The sequence below is a fragment of the Canis aureus genome, chromosome 28 (genome assembly GCF_053574225.1).
Source record: "Canis aureus isolate CA01 chromosome 28, VMU_Caureus_v.1.0, whole genome shotgun sequence".
Taxonomy (NCBI): domain Eukaryota; kingdom Metazoa; phylum Chordata; class Mammalia; order Carnivora; family Canidae; genus Canis; species Canis aureus.
Window position 1 is genome coordinate 31109545 of NC_135638.1, and position 26138 is coordinate 31135682.

The 26138-nt window shown below is 40.9% G+C and overlaps 1 protein-coding gene and 1 long non-coding RNA gene across 4 annotated transcripts in view; one reads left to right on the forward strand and one right to left on the reverse strand.

Annotated features, from left to right (window-relative positions):
• The window catches only part of LOC144300607 (uncharacterized), a 48595-nt gene extending 43823 nt beyond the window's left edge, over positions 1-4772 (reverse strand). For both annotated transcript variants that reach the window (XR_013367384.1, XR_013367382.1), the window contains exon 1: positions 4625-4772. This is a non-coding gene — a long non-coding RNA (uncharacterized LOC144300607). The remainder of the gene's footprint in view (positions 1-4624) is intronic.
• Positions 4554-26138, forward strand: part of CA8 (carbonic anhydrase 8) — an 85291-nt gene continuing 63706 nt past the window's right edge. Inside the window, exons 1-3 of one of the 2 annotated variants that reach the window (XM_077876857.1) lie at positions 4554-4715; positions 5680-5871; positions 15935-16059. In XM_077876857.1, the coding sequence (XP_077732983.1) occupies positions 4616-4715; positions 5680-5871; positions 15935-16059 (417 nt within the window). In that variant the 5' untranslated portion in view covers positions 4554-4615. Of the gene's footprint in view, positions 4716-5136; positions 5213-5679; positions 5872-15934; positions 16060-26138 lie in introns of those variants that run through there. The other variant, XM_077876858.1, reaches the window with a different exon arrangement.

Genomic DNA, 26138 nt, shown 5'->3' on the forward strand with positions numbered 1-26138 from the left:
CTGAAGAAGCAGTGCTTTTCTTGGACTGTGTAATCTGGGGACAGAGGAACAAATAATGATAGCAGAACCACATGACAACTCCTGAGGCTTCTATTATAAGTGGCTTGTGTTGCGGGGGAGATGCCTGGGTGGCTCAGCAGTTGGGCCTTGGGCTCAGGTCGTGATCCTGGAGTCCGGGATCGAGTCCTGCATCTGGCTCCTGCAAGGAGCCTGCTTCTCCCTCTGCCTATGTCTCTGCCTCTCTCTCTGTGTCTCTCTCTCTGTGTCTCTTATGTATAAATAAATAAATCTTTTTTTTTTTTTTTTAAAGAAGTGGCTTGTGCATAGCTACCCATATTTAGTTGATCAAAGTGGGTCCTATGGTCAGTCAGTGAAGTATGATCTCGAAGAGAGGGGTAGCAAATGGCAGGAACATAAAACCAATCTGTTACAGCTGTACCAAGCCTGAAAACTAAAAGCTGGTATTCGGAAGACAAAGCCCGAGAAGAGGTCAAACCAAAGTAGATTCATAAACAAAACTTTAAGCAGGCAAAGTATGAGACCAGATCATCTGATAAGAAAAAAAAATACAAAAGAATCAGAATGTCTTGCCTTATAAGCAAAGCTTGAAAGCTTCAGAAATCAAAATGTACATAATGAAAATTTTGACATTGTGAAATTTAATAAAGGGAAACCTCACTCAGATGGAGTTGGGAGGCCGGAGGGGGAGACAGCAGAGGGAGCCTAATCTCTCAAACCTCTGTAATAGGAAGAATTGTCAGCAGCAAATAATTATTAATTAATCCCCTCCCAATAGAGAATGATGTCCATTGTACCTCCTACAAAAAATAAGCCACCCCTGCAACTCTGCTAATGAGAAACCATTATCACCCTGAACTCTTGCTTTTCTCTGATGAACGACCCCTGCCAACCTCCTTCTTCTCCATAAAATAATATCCCTCTCCTTTATGTGTTGGATTTGTCTATGGTTTGCTGTAGTTTACATGTTCTGAATTGCAGTTCTCTGATATTCCTGAGTAAATCTATTTTTCCTGTAAAAATTGCTGACTGCTTTGTTTTTAAGGTTAACAATGTGTTTACTGACAAAACAAAAATCAGACTAACAAACAAAACCAAAGAAATGTCTTAGTTCAGACATAATCCCACTGAAGCCCATGTGTTTTTTGAATAATCTAGGTTAGTTTTGGCAGGTCATGGAGGTACTTTGTGGAGAAATGGATCCACAGTGAGCACACTTCCATGATTTGGCATCATTACTTGTGCTCGAAATGCTGTTTGCTCATTCACTGGCCTCTAAATCCTACTCATCCTTTTGCATTTGCCTTAAAAGTCATCTTTTCCAAGAAACTTTTCTTGATCATTCCCATCTGTATGAACTGCATCTTCCTTAGACGTAATGGTGCTTGCATCTCTATTAACCACATTGCCTTTATTATAGTTACTTATTGACTCCCCCCTTCCCAATCCCAAGAGAAATGTGAATTCCTTGCAGCCAGAAGGGGTGTTATTCATTTTGGGGGTCTCCCACAGTGCACAATGCAGAGCACTGCATGTGAAGGAATATAGTTCATTGTTGAAATTTAGAAATTTGCAATCTGGTTAGAAGCCATTTGACATACATATATTAGCTCTGTCCTTGAGGTCCTCCCAGAGCATAAGATGCACACAAGAAGAAAATAATAATTGTTCATGACTACTGTAGGGCCGAAACTCACCAACACAAGAAAGCCTTCATAAGGTTGGCAAAAGATCGGGAGGAGAGAGGTGTGTAAGTTAGGGGTGCTGTGGAGCAATCTTAGTGTCTCTTTGTCCCTGTGACATCTAGATCAGTCTGTCCCTTTTAGGTATTTCTATTTTCTTAGTATCCCTCTGCTGATGTGGTTTGACCTCAGTTAGGCAAACACTAAAAGTGAGCAATATAAAGTGAATTTAAGGAATTGAATATGATATTAGGTTGAAATATCTTAAAAATTACATACAGGGATATGTGGAGTACTTGTGTTCATAATATAGAGCACGAATATTTTTAGATTCTCTGATATTAGATTTAGGTGTGCTTGTTCTAGTTTATAAATCAAAGAATTGGCCTATATCTTCGGTCTGTGTGTTTAGGTTTTATAGCGACAGATACCTTATAATAACTAGAAATAGAAATTCCATCTTTAGTGATAATATAGTACAGGGACCTGAGAAGAGAAGGTCTTAAGGTGCTGTTAATTAGCAGAAATCTGAAGCACACAGTCTCAAAGCAATTAAGGCTGTTAATTGAATACTTGGATGCATAGTGGAATGGTTCATATGTTGCTGGGTAGGATATCCTAGCCTTACAGTGGGGAGCTACATTATACACATGATGGTGAATAATTTAGAAAGAACAAATATGGGTAAACATATGTTTGTCTAGTAGTTAACTGAATTTATGAATAGTGATATATTGTTGGCTATATACAAAATGGCCCATTAGCTGCAAAATTCAATATTGATAATTCAATCTTTCTGCCTGTCTGCTATAAACATGGCACACCATTTACTCATGGAACGTTGAGTTTTTTTGCCAGGGTAATTTTGCTATCCTCTGGTTTGGTAAACATCTCTATAATTCATGTGATATTTTAAATGAAATTGGTGGTCACACAATGGTTGCAGTTTGGCATCTATGCATGTTTGGGCAGAGCGGAATGGACATCGCTTATGAGCTCAGGGTGGCAAAATGATTTTATTATTTTCTACAGATTCCATTAGCTGCAGCATTTGTTTCATGTGTGAATATCCTTCTAGAAAGAGACTTTAATGAACATTTCAAGATTGTGAAAAAGTTTTCAACAATGGGAAAAGTGAAATGTTCCTTTTAGAAGAACTTCAATAAAAATGGTTAATACTTTGGGTAGTGCTTATTACTTTTAAAAATGATAGCTTTAGGGTAGACTTACCCTTCTGTCAATCTCAGGCTTATTAGGGAGCAGAGGAGAGAGGGTATCCACTAAACAACACCCAAAAGGCAGTGAGTGAAGAATGAATTTCATCTCCCTTAGACTGTGGCTCAAGTCCTCATAATGGTAGACTTTCTAGTCTCTATCTTAAGGGGAAACATTTTTTTTTTTTTAATGAATGCTTCGAACCCTCAAAGCTAAAGCTGACCAATAGTTTTCATCTATTTTGCCGAATGTTCCAGAAAGTGTCAGAATTGAGTGATTTGAGCTGCCCCCCCCCCCTTCAATCCCAACTCTCTTTCTGGGCTAATTTCTAACAACCTGTTAGGTGGCTTTTTTAAAAAGTGGAGGGCTGAGCAGTCAGTGAAGATTAGGAGCACAGAACCTAAAAATCCCCAGGAAGAGAATCTCCATCCTTCTATAAGGATTTAAGCATTCATACAGATGGTGTGACTTAGGAACTGGCTATTCGAACTGCTAACAGACATTTTGGTGCGTGCACGGAGCATATAAAAACAAATTTCGCTTAAGGTCCAAATCTGAGCTTATTACATATATACACCTTCTAAAAATGCAAAGTAAACTTGCTCAGGGGTTTTCAGCTTGGGGCTTTTAAAACGCATTGAAACAGGGGGCAGAAGGCATTAAGTCACTGGGTACATGTTTAAGAGGTAACAATGCGACCTCTTTGATCAGGAAAGTTCCTGTTTGTTATGCAATGTGTGCATTTCATTATTTACACGATTTCACTAGGCCTTTGGGAACTGTGTACACAGCAAGCTGTGCCTGCAGCAGCACCCAGACTCCGCAACTAAAACCAAACGCCCTTTCTGTTTTGCTTTCCACTCCTCTTGCTTTTCAGGTAAAAAAAAAAAACAAAAAACAAATTTTTTTTTTAACGGAAAAAAAAATCCAAAGAGCCAAAACCCAAATAGTATCTACTTCTCTAAAACAATTTTGTCTTACATGTTTTAGGAAGGACAAGTTTCTGGGAAATTTTTCCATGCTCCTTTCCACTGTCCTCTAAGGACGAATTATAAAGTAAGTAGCCAGTGATAAAAATCCAGAGTGGAAAACTTACGGGGTCCTTCCAGCCCTCTCTTTTCTCCTACCCGTGGCAATGAATCTCTCTCCCCGCGGACTCGCCCGTCGGCTTTTTTTTTTTTTTTTTTTTTTTTTGTATTTCCTGCAGTAAAGCCGAAAGCAGATAAGGTGGCAAGCCCCGGGTCGAGGGCCCGCGCACCGGGGTCCTGGGGGCGGGCGGCGGGCGACTCGGGGCAGGTGAGCCGGGAGCGGGCAGCGGGCAGCGGGCAGCGGGCAGCGGGCAGCGGGGCGCTCCCGGGCCGGGGTAGCCGGTAGCCCGGGGCCGCTCCCCCCGGTGCAGCCCCGCGCGGGGGCCGCCGAGCGCAGGGGCGGGTCCTCCCGCGCCAGACACGCCCCGGCCGGGTTTATAAGCCGCGGCCGCCGCTGCCCGCGCCGCGGCTCGGCTCGCGCTCCCCGGGAGTCGGGACGCGCCCCCGCCCCGAGCCCCCCGCCCCGAGCCCCGCCCCGAGCCCCCGGCCCCGGCCCCCGCCCCCCGCCCCGCCCGCGCTGTCCCGCGGCTCCGCTCGGCGCGCCCCACCCGCGCGCACCCCCAGCCCTGCACGCTTCCCCGCGGGGGCGCCCCGGGGACCCTCGGCCTGCCCATGGCTGACCTGAGCTTCATCGAGGATTCCGTCGCCTTCCCGGAGAAGGAGGAGGATGAAGAGGAGGAGGAGGAGGGGGTGGAGTGGGGCTACGAGGAAGGTAACCGGCCGCGGCAGGCGGGGTGGCGGGGTCCCCGCGGCTCCCCCGCTCCGTGCGCCGCCGCGCCCCTGCTCCCCACGTGCGCCCCCGGCCCGCCCGGCCCCGCCCGGCCCGTGGGGGATCGCAGGCGGCGGTTCGCCCCGGGAGCCCGGCCTTGCCGCGAGCTCGGGGCCGGCCCCGCACCGAGGGCCCCGGAGGCGGCGTCGCGTTTCGCCCGCACCTTTGGGCGCCCGGGGTGACTGCGGCCGCGGCTCCGGGCCGAGGATGCTGGCGACGCTCCGCTTCCAGAGGAGTCCTGAATCGCAAGCTGCATCAGTGGGGTTGGCCCGAGCGGGGGTGACTCTTAAAAAGTTCTCTGGGCGCCATTTACCCCGGGCGATGTAGGACTCCTGAGAGATTTGGCCCCTGGTGCTGCTGCAGGCACGAATTGGAATTTATGACTTTAGTCATAAAATATGGCAAGAGGATATACGTACACGCTTCAAGAACATATCGGTGTGCGTACATATGCATAGACCCGCTTCAAAATTTGCATCTCTGATAAGAGGTGTTTATGCACTAGCCACAGATTTACGGTTTTTGGCTCTTATCAAGCAAATTCAGAGTTTCAGCTATTTCCCAGTAGTTGAACGAACGAGCAGAGGAAATTGTTGTGGAACTATGAATTCTTTTTTGAGCCCTTAAAGATGACCTAAATTTCCCAGGGTCGTAAATTATTACGTCCACGTGGACAAATACGAATGGAATATTTTGTTAGTACACGATTTTGTATATGGTACTAGATCGCTGAAAATATGAATGCAGAAATTCATACCCATTTGGCACATTTCATCTATAAACAGACAATAGTCACAACTTTTAACAATGTCAAGGATCATAAACAGTGTCTAAACTAGCTTCTACATGTTAAACTTTACTGGAACTTTCTAAAACCTGTTCTAAATTTGCTTCATTTTGTGCTTAGGTGTTGAGTGGGGCTTGGTGTTTCCTGATGCTAATGGGGAATACCAGTCTCCCATTAACTTAAACTCAAGAGAAGCTAGATATGACCCCTCACTGCTGGATGTCCGCCTTTCCCCAAATTATGTGGTGTGCCGAGACTGCGAAGTCACCAACGATGGACATACCATTCAGGTTATCCTGAAGTCAAAATCAGGTATATTAGAAGATGCTTTTGCATGTCTTTGTAAATTAGAAGTCCTCCTGGAGCTGTTGAATTGATTTGGCTTGTATGACTTTAAAGGTAGAATAAACATGGTACCAATATCAGGATAGCTTAATGTACTATAAGGTGCATTTTTTGGAATTAATTTCTAAAACATTTTTGAAAGGATAAAAGGATGAAATTACGACGGTGGTAGTTTGGTGGTTCTGTGTTATATGATGTTGCTGGAACAACCTTAGTTGATCAACTTAAACTTTGTGGGATTTGAGGAAAAGTATATGCGAATGTACTAATCTGTATTTTGTCCTAAACTGTTGATTAGTTTAATTCATTCAGAAAATGATAATGTTCTGTTTCACTACTTTGTGAAACTAAAGATCAGGATTTACGGACATAATCTGGCATTCCAGATAGACTTCTCAAATTAATTTTCTTTACTGTATTAACGTGGCAAGAAGAATTTTAACTAATAGCAATCAAAAATCTCCTCTAAACTTGGTTAAAGATTTAAATGGCCAACAGAACTCATATTAGTATTTATTTATTTTTAGCTCTCCTCTCCTTTGAGCCTGTTTGAGATGGATTTGAAATGTTTTGTGGAAAAGGTGTTGGAAATTGGCATAAATGTAGAGGAGAAGAAAGAAGAATTTTTTAAAAATTAGAATTAATGTTATACTTAGTGAATTGTGGGATTTCTCTCTTGGACAGAATATAAAATTAGAGTATGTTGAAATACTAGAAAGTACTAATTGAACCAGAGATCACCTATGCTTAAATTAATTCTGAATCAATGACTTGATATTTCAAACCATAAAATCTTTAGGTTTATTATTTGAAACAGAGTAGTCATTGATTTCCAACTATGGAATTTTTCTTACAAAATTCATTGTGAATGTTCCTGAACTTTAATTTAGAATCCACGAACTAGTCATAGAATCATGTAGTCTTCCCTGATGTTCTGAGTTTAGTCAAAGTATGAGCATCATCCAAAACAGATTCTAGGTGTTACTCTATGGAGTCAAAGAGAGAGAGAGACCCGTTCAGTTGTAAATTTGAACTCAAATAAGATTTTTTTTTTTTTTTTTTTGTGGGGGAGCTATCAGTCAGGGACCATTATGCTTTATTTTAAACTATATAGTTAAATTATTAAATATTGGCTGTCTTGGCTTATAAAAAGCATATTGATGTAATATATGTGTACTGTTGTGTTGACATGCCTTTGTATTTCTGGAAATAAACATTTATGTATCTATAAAACAAAAATGCATTTCACATCAGGCACCATGGTGAGTGGGTATTGGTTGCATACAAATGCACAAGACTATTCTTGAGGAGTCATAGTTTAGTGAAAATACAATCCTTTAAAATACTAGTGTAAATATGTTATGAAAATGTTATGAAATATGGAAGCATGGAGGAATGACTGAGTACAAATACTCTCTGCACTAGGATCCAATTAACTCGACCAACTTGAATTTAACATTTCCTTCTGGTACCTTCTCAAACATTCATGATTTTCCTCGGCCCCCTCTCTCATCCCCAAAACAGACTATCTAGCAGTGCCTCGACTCTCTGATCATATGGTTTTCCCTTGCAGTCTCCTCTATCCTCCACCCCTGACCAGTAGGGAAGAGGTCTCTTGTCTGTCTCAGCCTAACTTGGATACACATGTTCCAGACACCTTACTCCTGCCTCCTTAGACAGCTTGCCCCTTTAGATGTCCTGTCTCCCTCATGCTGCTGGAATAATTTCTTCTTTGTTGTTTCCACCTTTTCAGTATTTCTCAAACTTAAAAAATGAGTAACAAAAAATACCGTGTCTGGACCATTTATTTTCCTAGGATATTTAAGCTTCTCAAAGGAGTAGTCTGCAAGCCCTGAATATCCTGCCCTTCATTTATTTAATTCAAGTGTTAATTTTATCAAAATAGAATATAAACACAATTTAAATAGTTGACTGGTAAGTACTATCTATATGTTTCTTTCTATCCTGGTTAGGCCCCACCCCCATCTCCTACCCACCCCCCCCAAAAAAAAACTTTTTGCACTGGTGACAACCACTTTCAACTCTGAGCTGTTTCTCCTGTCTCCATCCCTTATGGATATGTTCATACTGTTATGTCTGACATATAGGGTATCTAAATGTCATAACTCCTTGCTATGGAAAATTAGGCTGGTTCTCTTATTACCTTCCCCCACTGTGGTTTTGCCTCTCTTGTCCCTGTATACTTAAATGACAATTTTTATTTAAATTAATAGTACTTTTATCATTATGATGACATAGCTGTTGTTTCCAGCTGGGACTATATTCTACTGCCTTTATTAAATGACATGGAGTTTTTCTTCTCTGGAGTGAATGCATTTTTATTTAATTTCTTATTTATCTATCATGATTTTATTTCCAGACTGACAGATGGCAGAGCTACGTGGAGAAGCCCTTCCCTTCCTTTGCTTGGTCCTTCCCACCTCCCTCTGGAGGCCTCTCCCTTTGATCTCTAGGCCTGCCCAATAGCCCTATCACCTGCAGCTCCCTGGACCTTATGCCTGGGAAGTCCCTTTGCTTGTCTCTCGAGTCCAGTCACATGTTTCCTGGATGCTGTGCAGCCACTCTTGAGGTTAATCCCTCATTTCAGGGAATTTCTTGGTTTATTCCCTTCTATAATCCATCTTGAAGTAATTCACTGAGAAGAAAGGCATGTGAGGGCTAATGTTTGGATACCTAATATGGCTCTGTGCTGGGTGATTAGTGGGCCTTTTCCTCAGGAAAATTGTGTCTTCCATTTCTTAGAAATTTTCTAGCATTATTTTATTGATAGTTTTCTGTTTTTCCTTTTTTTTCTTCTTTTATAGCTCCGATTTTTGTCTTTTTGTTCTACTTCCTGGTAGATTTCCTTAGCTTCTTTCTATTAAACTTTTATTTTCTGCTTTTACATTTTTAACTTCTAAAAAAGTTGTGCTTATTCTATGGTTTTTCTTTTTTTTTTTTTTTTCTTTTTTTAGTTTTTCAAGTACAGCTTCTGGTATTTATTTCATAAATGCAGACTCTTTCTCCATTCTTTTCTGTATTGCTTTTTTTCTTTTCTCTTTATGTATCTGTTTATTCTGGTTTTTTCTTCTATTCTTTTCAAATGTCTGCTTATCTTTGGCTCTTTGTTCATATTTAGGAATGGGTCTAAAAATTGGATTAGAGGCTCTGTGCACCTGGGCAGGGATTGAGGTCTGGTGGATGTCACAGTAACGTGATTATGTAATCTGGCCATGTTGTAGAAGGAACTTTTGTAGGTTTATCCATTTTTCTGGAGAAAGAGATATGGTGCCTCACACCTGGCTCTCAGCATTCTGATTGTTGAGCCACAGGCAAAAGAATCTAATCAGAGTGGTACATTTGTTACAGTTGATGAACCTGTGTTGACTCATCATTGTCACCTAAAACTTACAGTTTACATCAGTGTTCACTCTTGGTGTTGTACATCCTATGGGCTTCAACAAATGGGTAATGACATGTCTTCACCATTATACTGTCCTACAGAATAGTTTCATCATCTTAAAAATTCTCTGTGCTCATCGGTTCTTCTTTCCTCTCCATCTCCTGGCAATCACTGATCTGTTTACTATCACCATAGTTTGATATTTTTCAGAATGTCATATAGTTGGAAGCATACATTGACTTCTTTCACTTAGAAATGCTCATTGGCTCTTTTTACTGGTTTTCTTTGGCTTGCAAGATTCAGTTGGCAATCTTTGTTTTACCTCCTGTAAGGTGTTACTGGCTTTGGAATCAGGTAAATAGAAATCAGGCCCACAACCTGCCCTCAAGAAGGTTACAGTGGTGTACTATGAAAGATAAGTGTACGGGAAGAGATTATTTTTGGGTGACATTATTAGGGGAGGATTGACAGAGGAAGTAGCATTTGCAGTGATCACCGAAGAGTGAAGAGTATTTGGATTGGAAATATTGGAATATATGGGAAGAGAGGGCAATAAGCAAGAAAGACACAAATATGGGAAGGTCTAAACATTGGTTGAGGAAAAGTGAATCCTGAGGTATATCTGGAAGAAAAGATTGATTCATGTTACACAAAGTTTAAATGGAGAGGTTGTGTTGGAGCAAACTCATGAGGGATCTTGAATCAAGTCTGAAAGGTATAACCTTTCTTTTTTTCCTCCTGTAAAATATGTTGTTTTAGGAAAATTAACCTGGCCTTACTGAATAAGGTGGGATCTGGGAGAGAGTGGGAGCTGTTGTGTTGGCAGTGCTGTGGAAAGGCAGGGATGACACAGTGAGACTTCTGAGATGCTATCCACAGGAAGTCAGTGATTGGTTATGTGGAACAGGGGAGAGGAGGAAACCATTGGAGGGATGCACTGGGGTGGAGCCCCTGTGACCGGAACCATCCTGTCACTGTGCTTCACCCTCTGCTCTGAACATATTTCAAGGTGAAGAATGCCTCTTAACATGGAGTTGAGCCAAGCATCACATTCCAGGTGCCGGTGTCTCCTTGAGTATGGAGAAATGTTATGAAGGCTGCCAAATTATTTGCTTTCTCTGCAAGATGTGAATCGCTGTACCACTGCAATCTCAACATTAAGTGTTCAAATAAAAATCAAACATATTGGGATCCCTGGGTGGCACAGTGGTTTGGCACCTGCCTTTGGCCTAGGGCGCGATCCTGGAGACCCGAGATCGAGTCCCATGTCGGGCTCCCGGTGCATGGAGCCTGCTTCTCCCTCTGCCTGTGTCTCTGCCTCTCTCTCTCTCTCTGTGTGACTATCATTAAAAAAAATCAAACATTATTACAGTGGTATAAATAATAGTGGTATAAAGAATAGCTTAAATATAAAGCTATAACTATAGATTTCTAGTCTGAGTGGTTTCGATACTTAAGTCACGAGAAAGTGTGAGACTGGCCAAGCTTCTGCAATGGAATGTCATTCCATATGACTACCATCAGTGTGTTAAGGGTAATGCCATTTTTAATGGACCCATCAGAATGGGAGAAATTGCTAATCAGGATAGGTCATTTGTGCCCTTCACTGTGACTTATTATAGAAACCCTAATTAGACAATTTTACTTCTGGGTCTTTTATAATTCTCAATATTAAATTTAGGCTAGATTACTTTTATTATTAATCATACCTTTTTTTTTTTCCAAAACGTGACAACTTTTTATAGTGCTTCTTAATAGCCTTGCTGATTTTAAGATGAAGTAAAAAATATCTTAAAATTATTTTCACTTAGGAAGTAGCTCTGTATTGCTTATTTATATGAGATATCAGGGTTGAATTTCTTTATGATTGTCCTTATTATTAGCTAACTTTGGGGGGTCTTGCATTCCTTGGACAAGTGCCTTAATCTGCTTCACTTTGTGTATATAGACTCAGGCTAACTGGCCTCCTCCCCATACTCTTGGGGAGGAGTTGATGATATTTGTTCTTCAATATGAAATGAAACTGTATGTTAAAAACTAAAGACAGTAAAACAATTGATTTCTGCTTTTAAGATCTCAAATGCTTTTTTAGAAGGACTAATTTATACTACTTTTAGAATGTTTTATGAATACATTTTGGATTCCTTAAAAGTTAAACTGAGGTTATAAAATCTTTAGATCCATCAAGAATGACCTGTTTGGGTCTTTAGATCATTTAGGGGACACATCAGACCAATAACAGTTTCCCTCCATGTCGGAGACATGGCTCTGGAGGACTCTGTCTCCTGGCCTTACCATCCATGCCTGGGTTATGACAGCCAACCAGTTAGGCTTGCCCTTTGATGGTCCACTGTCCATGAAGATATGGGAATAATATTTTAAAATGCAAAAAATATCAGTTGTCTGATTAAAAGCTATTGGTGATTCCCTGTGTAATAAACTCCAGCTTTTAGGCATAGCCTACAAGTCCTTTATCTTGGTGCTCACATCTCAAAGCCTACCTTTATTTTCCTGAAGCACACTCAGGCCTTTCTCAGCCCCTTCTTTCTGTGATGATTGTACTTAATCACTTCTCTTAGCTTACTTTTCCAAGCTCTGCTTAGTTATCTCCTCCCAGAAAGTCCTCTCTGACTTTCCAATGCCCCCTTGGTTTTGGCATGGCCCTTGCTGGGTGCCCTCCTGGTTCCTTGGCACTTTCCCTTACTGCTCCCAATGTAATCTGTTTAAACTACAGTATTAAGTTTCTTAAGCACTGAGAATGCCCTGCCAACACAGAGACTGTGTCCTTCTTTTTACAAAAATCCTTGGTGGACAGCACAGGGCTGGGCATGGAGTCTATCTTAAAATGCGTGTTGGACTCAAATTAAATGAGGGGAATAAGCCTTGATCAGCAGCCTTCGAACTACCTGGCAAATTTGTTTTCGGCAAAGGCTTGTGGAAGCTTAGCTAGATTTAGGTAATGCGTGTATTTTGTGTCTATGGGGTTCTCAGATTTTTCAGAGGCTTTTGAAAGGAGCTCTTTTTATATGTACAAGCATAATAGCCATGCCTATTAAAGAACATTAAAGAAAGTGCAGGCAGTGGCAGTGGCATCAGTTTATTTTATATTCTTTTCACAAGTGTGTTATTCTAAGGAAATGTGGCGTTGTCATCAGTGGGAGTTTCATTGTAATTTTATTGAACACAATGACATCACAATTAATAAACCTGCCACATGGTGACAAAATATCACTCAGCAAAATTTGATACTCATAAATGTAGGAAAAGTTGTACCCCTTTTAGTATTAGTTGTTTCCCTATAAAAAAATAAGCTGTGAAAAGGGAGAATAATACTTTAAGAGGATGTTGCCAAAAGGGTAAAACAGAGCTGCTATTTATTTTAGGTCTATAAATGCAATCATTCTTGGGAGATGAACAGGTAATGCTTTTAGCTGGCACCTCATAAAATTTTGAATTCAGTATTTTGTTATTTTTTATGGCTTTGTACAGCCTTGCGATTTCGGTGTGGTTTAACTTTGGAGTGTGCATCTGCAGCAAAGGGAAAGGTACCTAGAGCCTTGATTGCTGGCTGCATCTTTGTCACCTCTCCCTGGGGACCAGGCCTAGGCAAAATGCTTGCCTTCTTTGTGTTTATTTTCAACCCGACAGAGGGTAAGACCCGTGAGGATCTTATTTCATTATAATTTTATTAAACATAATGGCATTATGGCTGACAAATCTGCCAGGTAGTGACCAAATACAGCTCAGCAAAACCTTGATCTTCATAAATGTGCGAATTTTCATTTCACTCTAATAGAATGTAAGATCCATAAGGCTAGTGAATTTTGTTGGTTTTATCAAATTCAGTGTATCTTACACATTTAATACGGTACCTGGTATAGAAATATTAGTTGAAAGGATGAGTACAGGAAACCCAATGGGCCTGGCACTGCTTCCTGTCAACACACAGATCGGTCCAGTTTGAGTTTCTAGGGCAGTGAATATATCAGCTCGGTCCTCAAGTTCTATACTGAAGGCTTCATTCCTGGGAAAGAAATATTGGGCACCAGTCAAATAGGGGTTGTATTTTGGTTTCCTGAAATCACTGTCAAGGTCATTTTCCTCCATCTCTATAGGAAGGTGTTGGTAGACAGCTCTCTAACAGCTCAGAAATACTGTGTGCTTGTGTGTGTGTGCACCCTACAAAGAGGTTTGGGGCAAAGATTTTTAAAATCCTCTTTCCCATTTAACATGCGCTTCATTTCACAATGCTCTCCTTTCTCTTTCCTCAGTAATGTGGAGCTCAGCCTCCTCTAAGACAGTTTCCAACTTCTTTTGAAAGTAGAGTGTTGGACAACTGGCCCCCAAGCCCCAGGTCAGGCCTGGCTGCCATGCGGAGGGGTGTGTTTTCGAGTTCTGATGATGCAGGCTGGGGTGTGGCATGGGATGTATAAGAAGCTTTTTCCCATCTATTCTTTTTGGTTTGGGAGGTGGGGTACATTCCACCTTTGGAAGTGGGAACAGTCCAGACTTCCTTCCTGGTTTTTCTTAAGACCAGCATTGGGCAGCCAGGGGAAAGGAGTGATTTTTGAGGTTATTCACAAACTGTGGCATGTTGGTTGAAATAAAAGCATTTTACCCACCGTATGGATGATTATTGGAGAAGATGCAATGCCTTTGCTCTGCAATTTGGGATATCTGTAAACCTGTGTGATCCATGTATTTACTTTTTTTTCCTTTATTGTTTTGGGAAATAGGATGAAGTGTAGTACTCAAAGGAGGGACTGTAATTTAGAAATCCAGGCTTAAAGAACTCACTGGTTTTCATCTGCTCACAGATACGGAGATCTGAACTTCCATGTCCTAAGTGTGAGATGTGAGAAGATTGGAGTTCCAGGCTCCTGAAGTCCATCCTAGCCCATACCAGCCACATTTCCTCCCCGTTCTGTGGGGATGGTGACTGACTGACCCCTCCAATTTTTTTTTTAAGATTTATTTATTTATTAGAGAGAGACTGAGCATACAAGCAGAAGGGGCAGGGAGAGGAACAATCTCAAGTAGACTCTGCACTGAGCACCAAGCCTGATGCAGAGCTCGAAGTTAAGACCCTGAGATCAACTACTTGAGCTGAAACCAAGAGTTGGGTGTTTAACCGACTGTGCCACCCAGGTGCCCCTGACCCCTCTGATTTGTTGTATAACTTAAAATAAGACCAAGCATTAAGAAAACATAAAAATCGTGTGAGATAGTATTACCCTAAAAGTCACATGTCTCACTACCTTTCTGCTTAGATGTGAGGTTTACACCCTTGGAAAATTTTAATTGTGTTTTGCTGCTGGTACTATTTTTCTTCTTTGGGCTGATAGAAAGTTTCAAACCAAACTTTTGGAGGGTACTTTTTGTAAGGACTTCACTTTTCCATCTGTTTCTGTCTCTTGTCTGCCTTTTCCCTCTGCTCTTCTAATTTATGTCTTCTGGCTGTATGACAGGTACTTGATAGAAGAAACCTTAAATTCTTTTTGCAACAAGGAATGAGATGAAGAACCAGGCAAACAAATAAATATTGCTGCACCAATTTCCAGTCTTCTCAGGTTTAGAAGAGGGATGGACAGGCGGACTGTCCCTCTGGGTAGTGCTCGGCTTGGGGTACCACTGCCTCCTCCACACTGGTGGCCCAAGTGCGAATGCTAATCTCTTTCAGAGACTGCTTCTTGGGGGAGGAGATAAATTTTGTCAGCTCCTTGGCTAAAAAGAACTTACAATTCTTAGCTGGTGCCATTTGGAATGAAGTTTTTGTAGGAAGAACACAAACAATGTTTATTTGTGTCAAAGTGGATCATCCGTCATAAAGGAGGTTTTTCTCCTTGACATCGGCAAGTGTTTAACTTAGGAAAGTGTTTTATTGCTTCAAGACAGGTTCTTACACAAATGTATTTTTCATCATCCTTTAGAGTTATTCTTGTTTGGGACAAAGTTCTGGGTCATATCCGGAATTAAGAAATCGAGACAGGGCCCTGTCGGACAAAATGTTAACATTTTTTCCCCCAAAGGTTAACATTTTAAGTATTGTTAATATTTTACTGTAATTTTATTCCATTTGCATTTCTGGGGTACTAAGTGGGAAATCGCTTTTTAAGTGTGATTTCTTTGTCTAAAAATCGTATTGGTGTAAGCATTCTTGTCATGGGTGACTTTGTTAGCTTACACTTATTCTCTAAACTGAGAGTATGGTACACATGGGGGATCTGTAAACAAAATTTAATTTATTGATAGGTCGATGATAGGTCGATAGCAAATTACCAGTCAGTCTGAGGCACAGACCCTGTTCTTGTCTCCTGAGCAGTGCTAAGTGTAAGCCTCAGGGAGAATTAAGTGCTGTGTGTTTTCTGACCACTCCTTCACCTGTAACACACAGGAGGTTGATGGTATGCAATATTAGCAAGTATTTCAGAGCTTTTAAACTTCTACTGTATCAATATGACAGTGTAAACGCATCCCACAGTTAGAATATGTTTCTTATTTTGGCACATAAATGTAATCTATAGAGCTCACGAGATCTTTCTGGCCGAAAATGTCCTCCGTGTTGAGAATGCTGTACTGCTGAATATGTTTTCTCTTAATTAAACAGAACTTACTTTCTTTTTTCAGTTCTATCAGGAGGTCCATTGCCTCAAGGGCATGAATTTGAACTGTATGAAGTTAGATTTCATTGGGGGAGAGAAAACCAGCGTGGTTCTGAGCACACAGTTAATTTCAAAGCTTTTCCCATGGAGGTAAGAATAACAAATCATCTTGTGAAAATCTTATTGTTCATGTACAGTATTCAGCGATCTGCTGAGAACGGTTTAGTTTAGAAGTAGAAGCACAGCATTTAAATTTTACCAGTTTATATTAAAATAACAAATGCTTAAGGAAATGTATGCTTGGGCAGCAGATGACACTTCCCATTGACTTTGTTGAGTTTGGAGAATGCACAAGGGTGATTGGTCATAAAGGTAATCTACACTATTAAGTTTCATTTCAATATTGTTACTGTTCTAAAAATTTGCCTTTGCAAATTCAGTAGGTCATTTTTGTAGATGCTATGAATAGATGATAAACTGCAAACCAGTAACTTTTAGACAAATGTCAACATTAGTGAAAAGTCTAGTTTAGCTCTGATATAAATTGGTAAATTGGTTTGAATCACCCCAGGCAATTAGAGGGAGAGGGACAGGAAGAGGGAGAGGGAGAGAGGGAGAGGGGAGGAGAGAAGAGAGAGAAAGAGAGGGAGAGAGGAGGAGGAGAGAGAGAGAGAGAGAGATTGATTTTGAGAGAGAGAAAGAAACAGAAATTTTAAGAGAGTCATTCTTTTGTCTAAGAATTCACTGCTTGCTTACCTTCTTAGTCAATTCCTTTTCTTTCTTCAATACCTACCTGAAGTATCATTTCTTCTGTGGGACTTTTCCTGAGTCCTTTCCCTAAGCAGAATTAATTTCTCTCTCTTCTTTTTGCCCAGTCTGCTTGACAGATTGTTGCCTTGGCACTCATGGATTGTAACTTTTAGTGTCTCCAGTGTCTTTCTCACTGATCCTCTGGGTTCCTGTTATGGACCAGAGTGTTGGTACCCCTCCCTCCATGAATATGTTGAATATGATGGTATTAAGAGGGTGGGGCCTTTGGGATGTAATTAGGGTTAGATGAGGTCACAGGGGTGGAATCCTTGTGAATGGAATTAGTGCCCTTATAAGAGTCCAGATAGAGCTTGCTCCTCCCTGCTCGTTGCATGTGAGGACTCACCAAGAAGGTGACTCCCTACCATCCAGGAAGTGGGTCCTCACCAGACATCAGTTGTGCCAGCATCAGATCTTGGGTCACCCAACCTCCAGAACTGTGAGAAATAAATGTCTGTATAAGCCACTCTATCTGTGGTAGTTTATTATAGTGGTTGACGTTGACTAAAACAGCTCCTTAAGATGAGTCTCCCTCCCGTTCTTCTCTTTACACCCATCATTTAGTCCATAGCTGGGTACCTCAGAGACTATCCATGTTGGTGAACTTCAGACAATGTTGCTGTTGGTCCAGGCTATGTTGATACCTCTTTCTGTAAGGACCTGCAGTTCTCTCCAGGAAACAGCACTTTGGTGACACTTGACAGTGTATTTTGGGGGGATGCTGGAGTGCCTGTCTTCCTTCCCAGTTCCCAAGTACCCATATCCTTAATGAAGCGTGGGATTGAGCATGGCTAGGTACCATGCCCAGTTCCATTTCAGTAACTGGAAATCACTGTGTAGTTCACAGGAGTGATACATATACTTCACAGAACGAAGATAGAGGAAGTATTTCTCTATGTTACTTTAATTACACTTTAAGAAAGTCCCTTTGAAATCTCAGGATATCCCTTTTATTAAAAAGACTCGAGTCTGTTTTTGTCTTTGTTTTTAAGATTCTGTTTATTTATTTGAGAGAGAGCACGTGCAAACACAAATGGGGGGCCAGGGCAGAGGGAGAGAGAGAGAAGCAGACTCCCTGCTGAGCAGGGAGCCCAGGACCATGAGATCATGACCTGAGCTGAAAGTAGATGCTTAACTGACTGAGCCACTCAGGCTGCCTCAAGACTAGAGTCTTACATAGGAGTCTTATAGGAGGGCGAAGGAGGGGAAACAGTGCATTAAGTTGAGGAGCACCCGAGTATGTGATTGTGGCCTTGTGATTGGGATTGAGGTCTTGTTGGGGAAGGTTGGGCCTTCACATGTTACCACCCTGGGGGCGTTCTTTCTCAGTGCCTATAGGCATCGTCTCACTTGCACTGACTTAAAACAGCTCTATGCCATCTCTGTGTCACCTCTGGCGACTGCGCCATCCCCACCAACACGAGAAGGAAAAGTGCACACCAGGACGTGTCAGAAAGGAGAGAGGACACAAAACAGTCCCAAACCGTTCAACTTGCAGGGTAGTGGAGGGCAGGGTGGGGGGAGGAGGACACTGGGTGGGCAGGGCTGCTTTGGATTTGAAAGACTCTTTCATCATCTCATCTCCTCTAAACCGGTCTTCAAAGACCTACTATAATATAAAAAAATTTACGGAGAGATGGGAGTAATCGGGTAGGCAACAACTTCCGGATGAGAATTTAGTGGCTTTGCTTGCAACACACAGAATTTACAGCCTTGGGAAAGCTTAATTAGATTACGTGAGTCAGTGGTGTGTGCTCTTTGCTCTGTGGTTGAATAGAGTTTCCAGACCACATGCTCAGGCTGGTCCTGTTATTTGGTGGCGTTTTGACTGCTCTGGTCCATTAAACACAGGTAATGGTTTGTTTTGAGTGAAGATTAGATTCTGATAGGCTTTGTTTCTGCAGAAATATTTATATTTAGGATAATGGAATTACTGGCTGTAATTTTTCCAAAATAAGTGATGAATCATATTTGTGGTCTTCGTTATCCCAGATCATCCCCGATTCAGTCCTAGAGAAAATGCTTGTATCATCATCCCAGGTTTGTTTAGTGCCGTACTGAGTGCATAAATGTGGGGCTTTGCAGAAGTACAGGGAGAGATCTATAGGCACGTGTTTTCTGTTTATTTTGTTTTGTTTTAATGGATGCTGTGAATACTGAGTTTTATTGGGTTTTATTTTAGTTTATTTTAGAGATTTTATTTATTAATTTGAGAGAGAGGGCTAGAGGGAGAGCATGAGTGGCTAGAGAAGAGACAGAAGGAGAAGCAGACTCTTGGCTGAGCAGGGAGTCCCACATGGGGATTGATTGCAGGATCCTGAGGTCAAGGCCTGAGCCAAAGGCAGAGCCACTTGGGTGCCCCTGGGCTGGGTTTTAGGGAGGAGGTGGTTCACGTGGTGTGCTGACAGAGAAGAGACAGACTCTCCGTAGAGTAGTCCAAGAGGGAATGAGATGGCTGACATGGAGCTAAGTAGGTAACTTGCCACTGGTCCCCTGGTCTGAACTGCCCTCGAGGGTCACACTGAACACAGGGACATTGCCAACAGAATAGTGGAGAGTGAGGGGAATCAAGTAGGTACCTCCTTGGGAATGTGATTAAAAAAATTTTTTTAAGACTGTTTCCATATTTTATTTACATTTTAACTCTACTATTTCCAATCTCATATGTATACATATTTCCTTTTTGTTTTTAAAGATTTATTTATTCCTTTGGTGGGAGATGGGCAGAAGGAGAGAAAGGCTTAAGCAGACTCTCTGGAGAGTGCGGAGCCCATCGTGGGGCTCCATCGCACGTTCCTAAGATCAGGACCTGAGCCAAAACCAAAAGATAGAAGCTTTAACTGTGCCACCCGGGTGCCTCTACGTATTTCACTTGCTGATTTCACCTAAACTTAAATGAATGGCTTACTAAACTCTGCAGAGAAATAATTACCATGTCTGTTATATGTGGCACAGGAATGGCTATTGGTAGTAATTCATCAACCTCCCTCAACTTTTTAAAACTGTAAATACAGTAAAAGCAATCCTGAATATAATTTTGATACTGCTAGTAGTCAGCACCCACATCATTAAAAAAAATTAACACAGTTTATGACTTTAAACAGTTTAAACTGCTGCTCTTTTGCTAAGCAAGATGGATTAGACGTGCCATTTCTGTTTTTTCTTCCTGCGATTTTTAGTTTTGAGAAACGCACAAGCTTTCACGGCATCTGACATTCTCACTGTGCTTTCATCTTGTAAACCTGAATCCTATTATTAATATTCCGGGTTTATGCTTACATGACAGTGCCTTAGCAAGAGAAGAATAAATTGTACTGCATTTTTCTTCCTGTTAACCTGAAAACCTAATGGGTTTGCATGTATTAACTATATTCTTACAAATGTCTGAGTCATGTCTACCAGCTGGAATTCTCTTATTTAACATGCAGATATTTTGCATTGAGCTATTTAATCAAGATGGCAAGAGGAGTAGAAGGTTGTTGATTTAAGATAAGTCTGAGATCCAGTCAAATTAATTCCTGTGTCTTGGTCCTTCTGGGGGCTGCAGAAGCTTCATATTTTCTTTGGACATCATTAGATACCATAGCTCATGACATCCAACTTTAATGCTCTCTGAATTTTGCCATTTTGCTCACAGTAGTGTGCTGCATGCATCTGCCATCCCACTGGATTTATTCCATTCATATTGATTTTTATTACAAATCTAACTGATAGAGGAACTTCTAAGTATTTAGGTTCACATTGAGCTTTCAGGCTGTATATTTTGTTTTTGTCACTTGTCTCAGAAGACTGTCAGCTTCTTTGCTGCTTCGAGGTAGCCTTGCCTTACTCTGTGGTCTGTATAACTCTCAGAAATTATGATTAATCTCTACACTTGAATTGCTACTTCCATACTTCTATGGTAGAGTACTTCCCAGGCATTCAGATTTTATGCTGGCGCAGTAAAATTAAAAAAAAAATTAGAAGGGTGCCTGGGTGGCTTGGTCAGTTAAATGTCTGACTCTTGATTTTAGCTCAGGTCATGATCTTGAGGTCATGGGATTGAGCTCCACATCTGGCTCCATGCTCAGCGCTGAATCTGTTTGAGTTTCTCTCCCTCTGCCCACCCCTCTACTCTCTGTCTCTCAAATAAATAAATAACTCTTTAAAAAAAATTAGAGGATGAGGAAACCAATAGTGTGGCCAAGTTTTATTTTTTCCAATAAGAACACATTAACTATGCTGACCCCATCATTTTATAGAGAGAGCATCTTTTACTAGCTAAATGTAGGAAGGATACAGTCTGAGAATAAACATAAAGTTGTAAGTTGAACAGATTTTAGTATTTAAAAAACTCACTACATTACTTCTGTTTTCTTAGATGAATGATAGTCTTGTCAGGATGGACACTGATCCTGCCCACAGACCAGCAGGAGATCATGCATAGTGGATCTGGCTTTCTTGCCCTTTGGGGCTAAAAGTTTATAATTTTCGAGTGAATGACCCAGAAGGAGCCTGTCGTAGGACACATTCTTATCTTTATATTGTTATTGAAAGAGCAGCTATTGCTCTGTGTACTCTGAAAGGGCTCAGTGGTAACCGAGCCACATACCAGCTGTTTGTGGGAAGTTGAGTGCATTAGGTAAATATTTAAAAAAAGAAAAAGTAAGTTTGTGCAGAGCAGGATTCTTCAGTTGTGAAGAATCTAGGCCTTGGTTGCAAAATAGGCCAACAGAACACTTGTGAAGAATGTATCTCATAATGCTGTGCCAGTTTCGAATATCCCATTCCCCACACTCCAAATCTCAGGTCTTCCAAGTTATGCTATATTTCTCTCTCCTTTTCAGGCAAATACTAGTGTCTACCACTTAAATTTTCTTTTAGTAAAAATGATCTGGCCTTTTGTTTCACTGCCTCCCAAGTCATTTGCATATTTAACTCACTGAAGGACATTTATTGTGTATTCATTTGTTTTACTCTGGGGAGATACCAGGAAGAGTTTGCCTGGTTAACAGTGAAATGAGGATCTTTTCAAGTTACTTTATTTCCACAGGTATCTCAAGTAGAGTGTCATGTTTGTGAAAGGCTCCCAAAGTAGAGACTTCCTTTGACTTTCCTTGACTTTGGTGTGAGAATGTGATGAGATTAGATGTAAGATACATAATCATCATTATTATTATGTTTTATAAGATAGATGATTAAATCATTTATTTTCAAAAGGAGCTTTAGAGCTCACCCAGCAGAAACTTCTGTTTAACAGAGGAGAAATCTGAAGCTCCAAAAGGTTAAGGGTCACAGGGAAACTTCAAGGAAGCCATAATGTATATGGCCTGGGTAGAGAAGGGTTTTTTTTTGCTTAATTAAATATTCCATTTAAGAAAGAATTATCCTTTATTTAAATTTTTTTTAATTTTTATTTATTTACGATAGTCAGAGAGAGAGAGAGAGAGAGGCAGAGACACAGGCAGAGGGAGAAGCAGGCAGAGGGAGAAGCAGGCTCCATGCACCGGGAGCCCGATGTGGGATTCGATCCTGGGTCTCCAGGATCGCGCCCTGAGCCAAAGGCAGGCGCCAAACCGCTGCGCCACCCAGGGATCCCAAGAATTATCCTTTAATATTGGTCTTTTCCCTAATGAGTTAGATTGAAAGAGATAATACAACAGTCTTTGTCTCCCTACCTCCCCCAACCCCCACACCCCTGTGAGGAGCTTTTCAGTCTGTGTGCACCCCCATCCAGAGATGGGCAAGCTGTAGCCTTTGTGGAGGATGGTAGGGACGCTGTGGCATAGTGCCCTGTCTTTACAGGCTGTGAAGACAAAGCTCAGTGCCTTTGTGAAGATAACAGGAGTGTGATGTCACGAAGGTAGAATTCCTGCTGCCCCCTGGGAAGTGGGGTGGATTTAATGGATTCTGTAGTCTCCCCCCACTTTAGTGAGGTGCTCACCATGGTCTGGAATTGGAGACTAGCTGAGGGTCGTACACCTAGGAAGTGTCAGGGGCCATACAAGACCTGTGAACTGACTTCTCCAAGGAGAGCTTTGTTTTTCACGTTCCAAAGCTAATTCTTAGCAGGAAAATCAATGATAATGTTGAGATTTTATTTGCAGTGGTGGTTACCACTGTGGATAGAGGTAGCTTGAGGAGAAAAAGAAGAGGAGTTAAGACTGATACTAAAGGAAATGATTTGAAATTTGAATGTTCAGCTTCTCTGGGAGGTTTTATTATTTTGATCAGAAAAAGGAACAAATTGTCAATAAAATGATTATTATGATTACAGTTTGGCATCCTGGAATCCTCCACAGGGCTAGCAGATTGAGCCTCATAGATAAACAGATGAAGGAATTAGAATCTTTGCTATGGCCTTGCTGTGGTCATAATTGCGGAAACTCCCTCTCACGTCTGGGTAAAAAAAAACAACAACAAATTTTATGTTTCCTGAGTTCTGATGAACACTTGCATTTTTACTTCATAAAAATCACAGTTCCTGCTTTGAATTAACATGTTTATTTTCTCATTTGTGAAAATGTATTTAGTGTAGAAACTTCACAGTTTACTGAGTAGGAAATAAATTACAGTGTTGAACAAACAGAAGTGTTCTTTTAGCTGGTACCACATGATGTGGCAATCTGCCATTCCCACTTAGAAATAGAAGTGTATAAGGCCAACTTGACCTTTGAGTAGTCTTTGAACCTACCTTTGATTTTATATTTGTAAGTTTTTTTGTTGTTGTTGTTGATTATTCTTTGTTGTTTGAAGATGTATAAAATGTGTTTGGCAAACTAAATTTTGAAAGGATCATTTATATGTTTTTTTATAGTTTAAGGCAAATTTGTATGAAATGAAAAATTGTTTCTATAAACGTGCATGATGTGTAATTAATTTATCGGTGATTAAAAAAATTTATAGGTGATTATAGACTTGCAGGTAGAAAATATTTTAAATTGGGTTCTAACAGATCTAAATTCTACAATAAAATATATCTCCTCTTAATATGTCTTTAGATAGGGGCACCTGGGTGGCTTAGTTGGTTAGGCATCTGACTTGATTTTGGCTGAGGTCGTGATCTCAGGTTTGTGAGATGAGCCCTTTGTCAGGCTCCATGCTGGGTATAGAACCTGCTGAAGATTCTCTCTCTCCCTCTATTGCTTCCCTACCCTCTAGAAAAAAAATATATGTCTTCAGATAAAAGATAGACTCTGATTTAAATATATAGTCCATAACCAAGAGGCTGTCTTTACTTATTTATTTATTCATAAAGATTTTATTTACTTATTTGAAAGACAGCATGTGCAAATAAGAACACGAGTAGTGGGGAGAGGGAGAAGCAGGCTTCCCGCTGAGCAGGGAGCCTGACTCCATGTGGAGCTCTATCCCAGGACCTTGGGATTGTGACCTGAGCTGAAGGCAGACACTTAACCCTCTTGAGTGCCCTGAAGTGGTCATCTTTAAAATAACTCACTTTCATCTATTCATCCATTTTTCCATCTGTTGTTTGTTCATCCATGTGTCCATCCATCCATGCATCCATGCATCTGATCAAGTATTTCTTGGGGAATCCACTGTTCAGACTCTGAGCTAAGTGATAGCGATACAACAACGAGTGGGAAAGACAACCAGTGGGGCGTATTACATTGAGGGAGTACAAATGCACTGTAAGTTGTCAACTCCCAGCTTTTCCCCTAAATTGATGAGCATTTAAATAGAGTGTTTCCATGGCAGTTAACGGCCTCATCCCCTCTATCCTGTCTATGTAGTATTCAAACTCTGGCTGTCAGAAGCTAATTAGAGTAAGGTTTTGAAGATGCTTACTAGAAAGCAAATACATTATTTAAGATGTAAATGATTGTCAACCAAAAAAAAATATTTATAAACTAGTATGTAGAAGGTTCTGTGTCAGGTGTAACCCTGCTACAGGGTGAATTTAACTTCAATAACTTAAAACCAGACTCAGTGAGACACAGGATAGGAAAATTTTTATGATTATGGTGTGTGGATACACAGCAGAATTTATACTTATTTTGCAGTGAAAATCAAATAGATATATCCTGTATAAGATAGTTGAGTGACATGATAAAACTTCTAATCAAACAGAAGAGGATTAAGAGATTTTTAACTCTGTAAGATCTTGATTAGTATAAAAACTATGTGAGCATGTTTCATTCTGTTTTTTTTTTAAAGATTATTTAATTTTTAAAAAAGACTTTATTTATTTATTCATGAGAGACACAGGCTCCATGCAGGGAGCCTGACATGGGACTCGATCCCGGGTCTCCTGGATCAGGCCCTGGGCTGAAGGCAGCGCTAAACCACTGAGCTACCCAGGCTGCCCTTATTTATTTATTCATGAGAGACACATGAGAGAGGCGGAGACCTAAGCAGAGGCTCCCCACAGGGAGCCTGATGTGGGACTCGATCCCTGGACACTGGGATCATGACCTGAGCCAAAGGCACTCAACCACTGAGCCACCCAGGTGCCCCTTGTTCTTTTTTTTTTTTTTTTTTTTTTTTTTAATTAAGAATGACAGCTTGAAATGGCACAGTGATGTTGGTAAGATAATTGTGCCCTGGTCACAGCTTTGCTGTGCTTGGATACATTTTTTCTTTCAGCTTCTTAGGGTTGCACACAGCAGGTGCTTACTGTGGAAACTGAGAACCACATGCCTGGAACCCTAGGGGAAACTGGAATTTGGCATGCCATGGTTTTCCAGGAGGAAGCCTGTCCTGGTGACAGGCAGGCACGGTTGGTCAGGGGGAGCCACTCTGATTTCACTTCACTGTCGTATTTGCTGTGGGACTTAACATGTAGCCATTTAAGTTTAATTCCTTCGCTGGTACATAAGGAGAATACTTTTGTACCTACCCTTATGAAACTTAGGGAGAGGCCGTAAAAATTAATGGTGTAATATTGGAGACACCATGCACTAAGTGTTTCCTATGGTGGTTTAAACACAATCTGGTGTTCACTTAAAGTACTTTGTAAAAGCATTTTAAGGGCATAATTAGCTGCATTGGGTGTAAATCTTGCAATTTATGGCCATGTAGTTGTTTTGTTTTTGTTTTTTTAGAAGCCTTGAATAGAAAAGAAATCCTGATTTTAAACTGTTGAATATCAACATTATAAATAGAAGGAAGACATTTATGCTTCTAAGACCTGACGGATGAAAGACGGACCTTTTTTTCATCAATTAGTGTTTTCTCTCAGGGACCCTGAAGCAGTACGTTCTCTAAACCCAGCTTAACAAGTCACTTAGAGCTCCAGATGATAGAGCTTATTCAGTGGAACCAATTGATTGGGCCTTAGAGTTAATGCATTTCTCCCGAACATTCCTTGATAAGTTCTCTAAATTGATGAGTTCTCTGAGATCCATAAAAGGATCCCTTTCTCCAGCCTGAATTTTGAGCAAATGAGGAAATAGGGCATTATTGGAGTCATTACATAT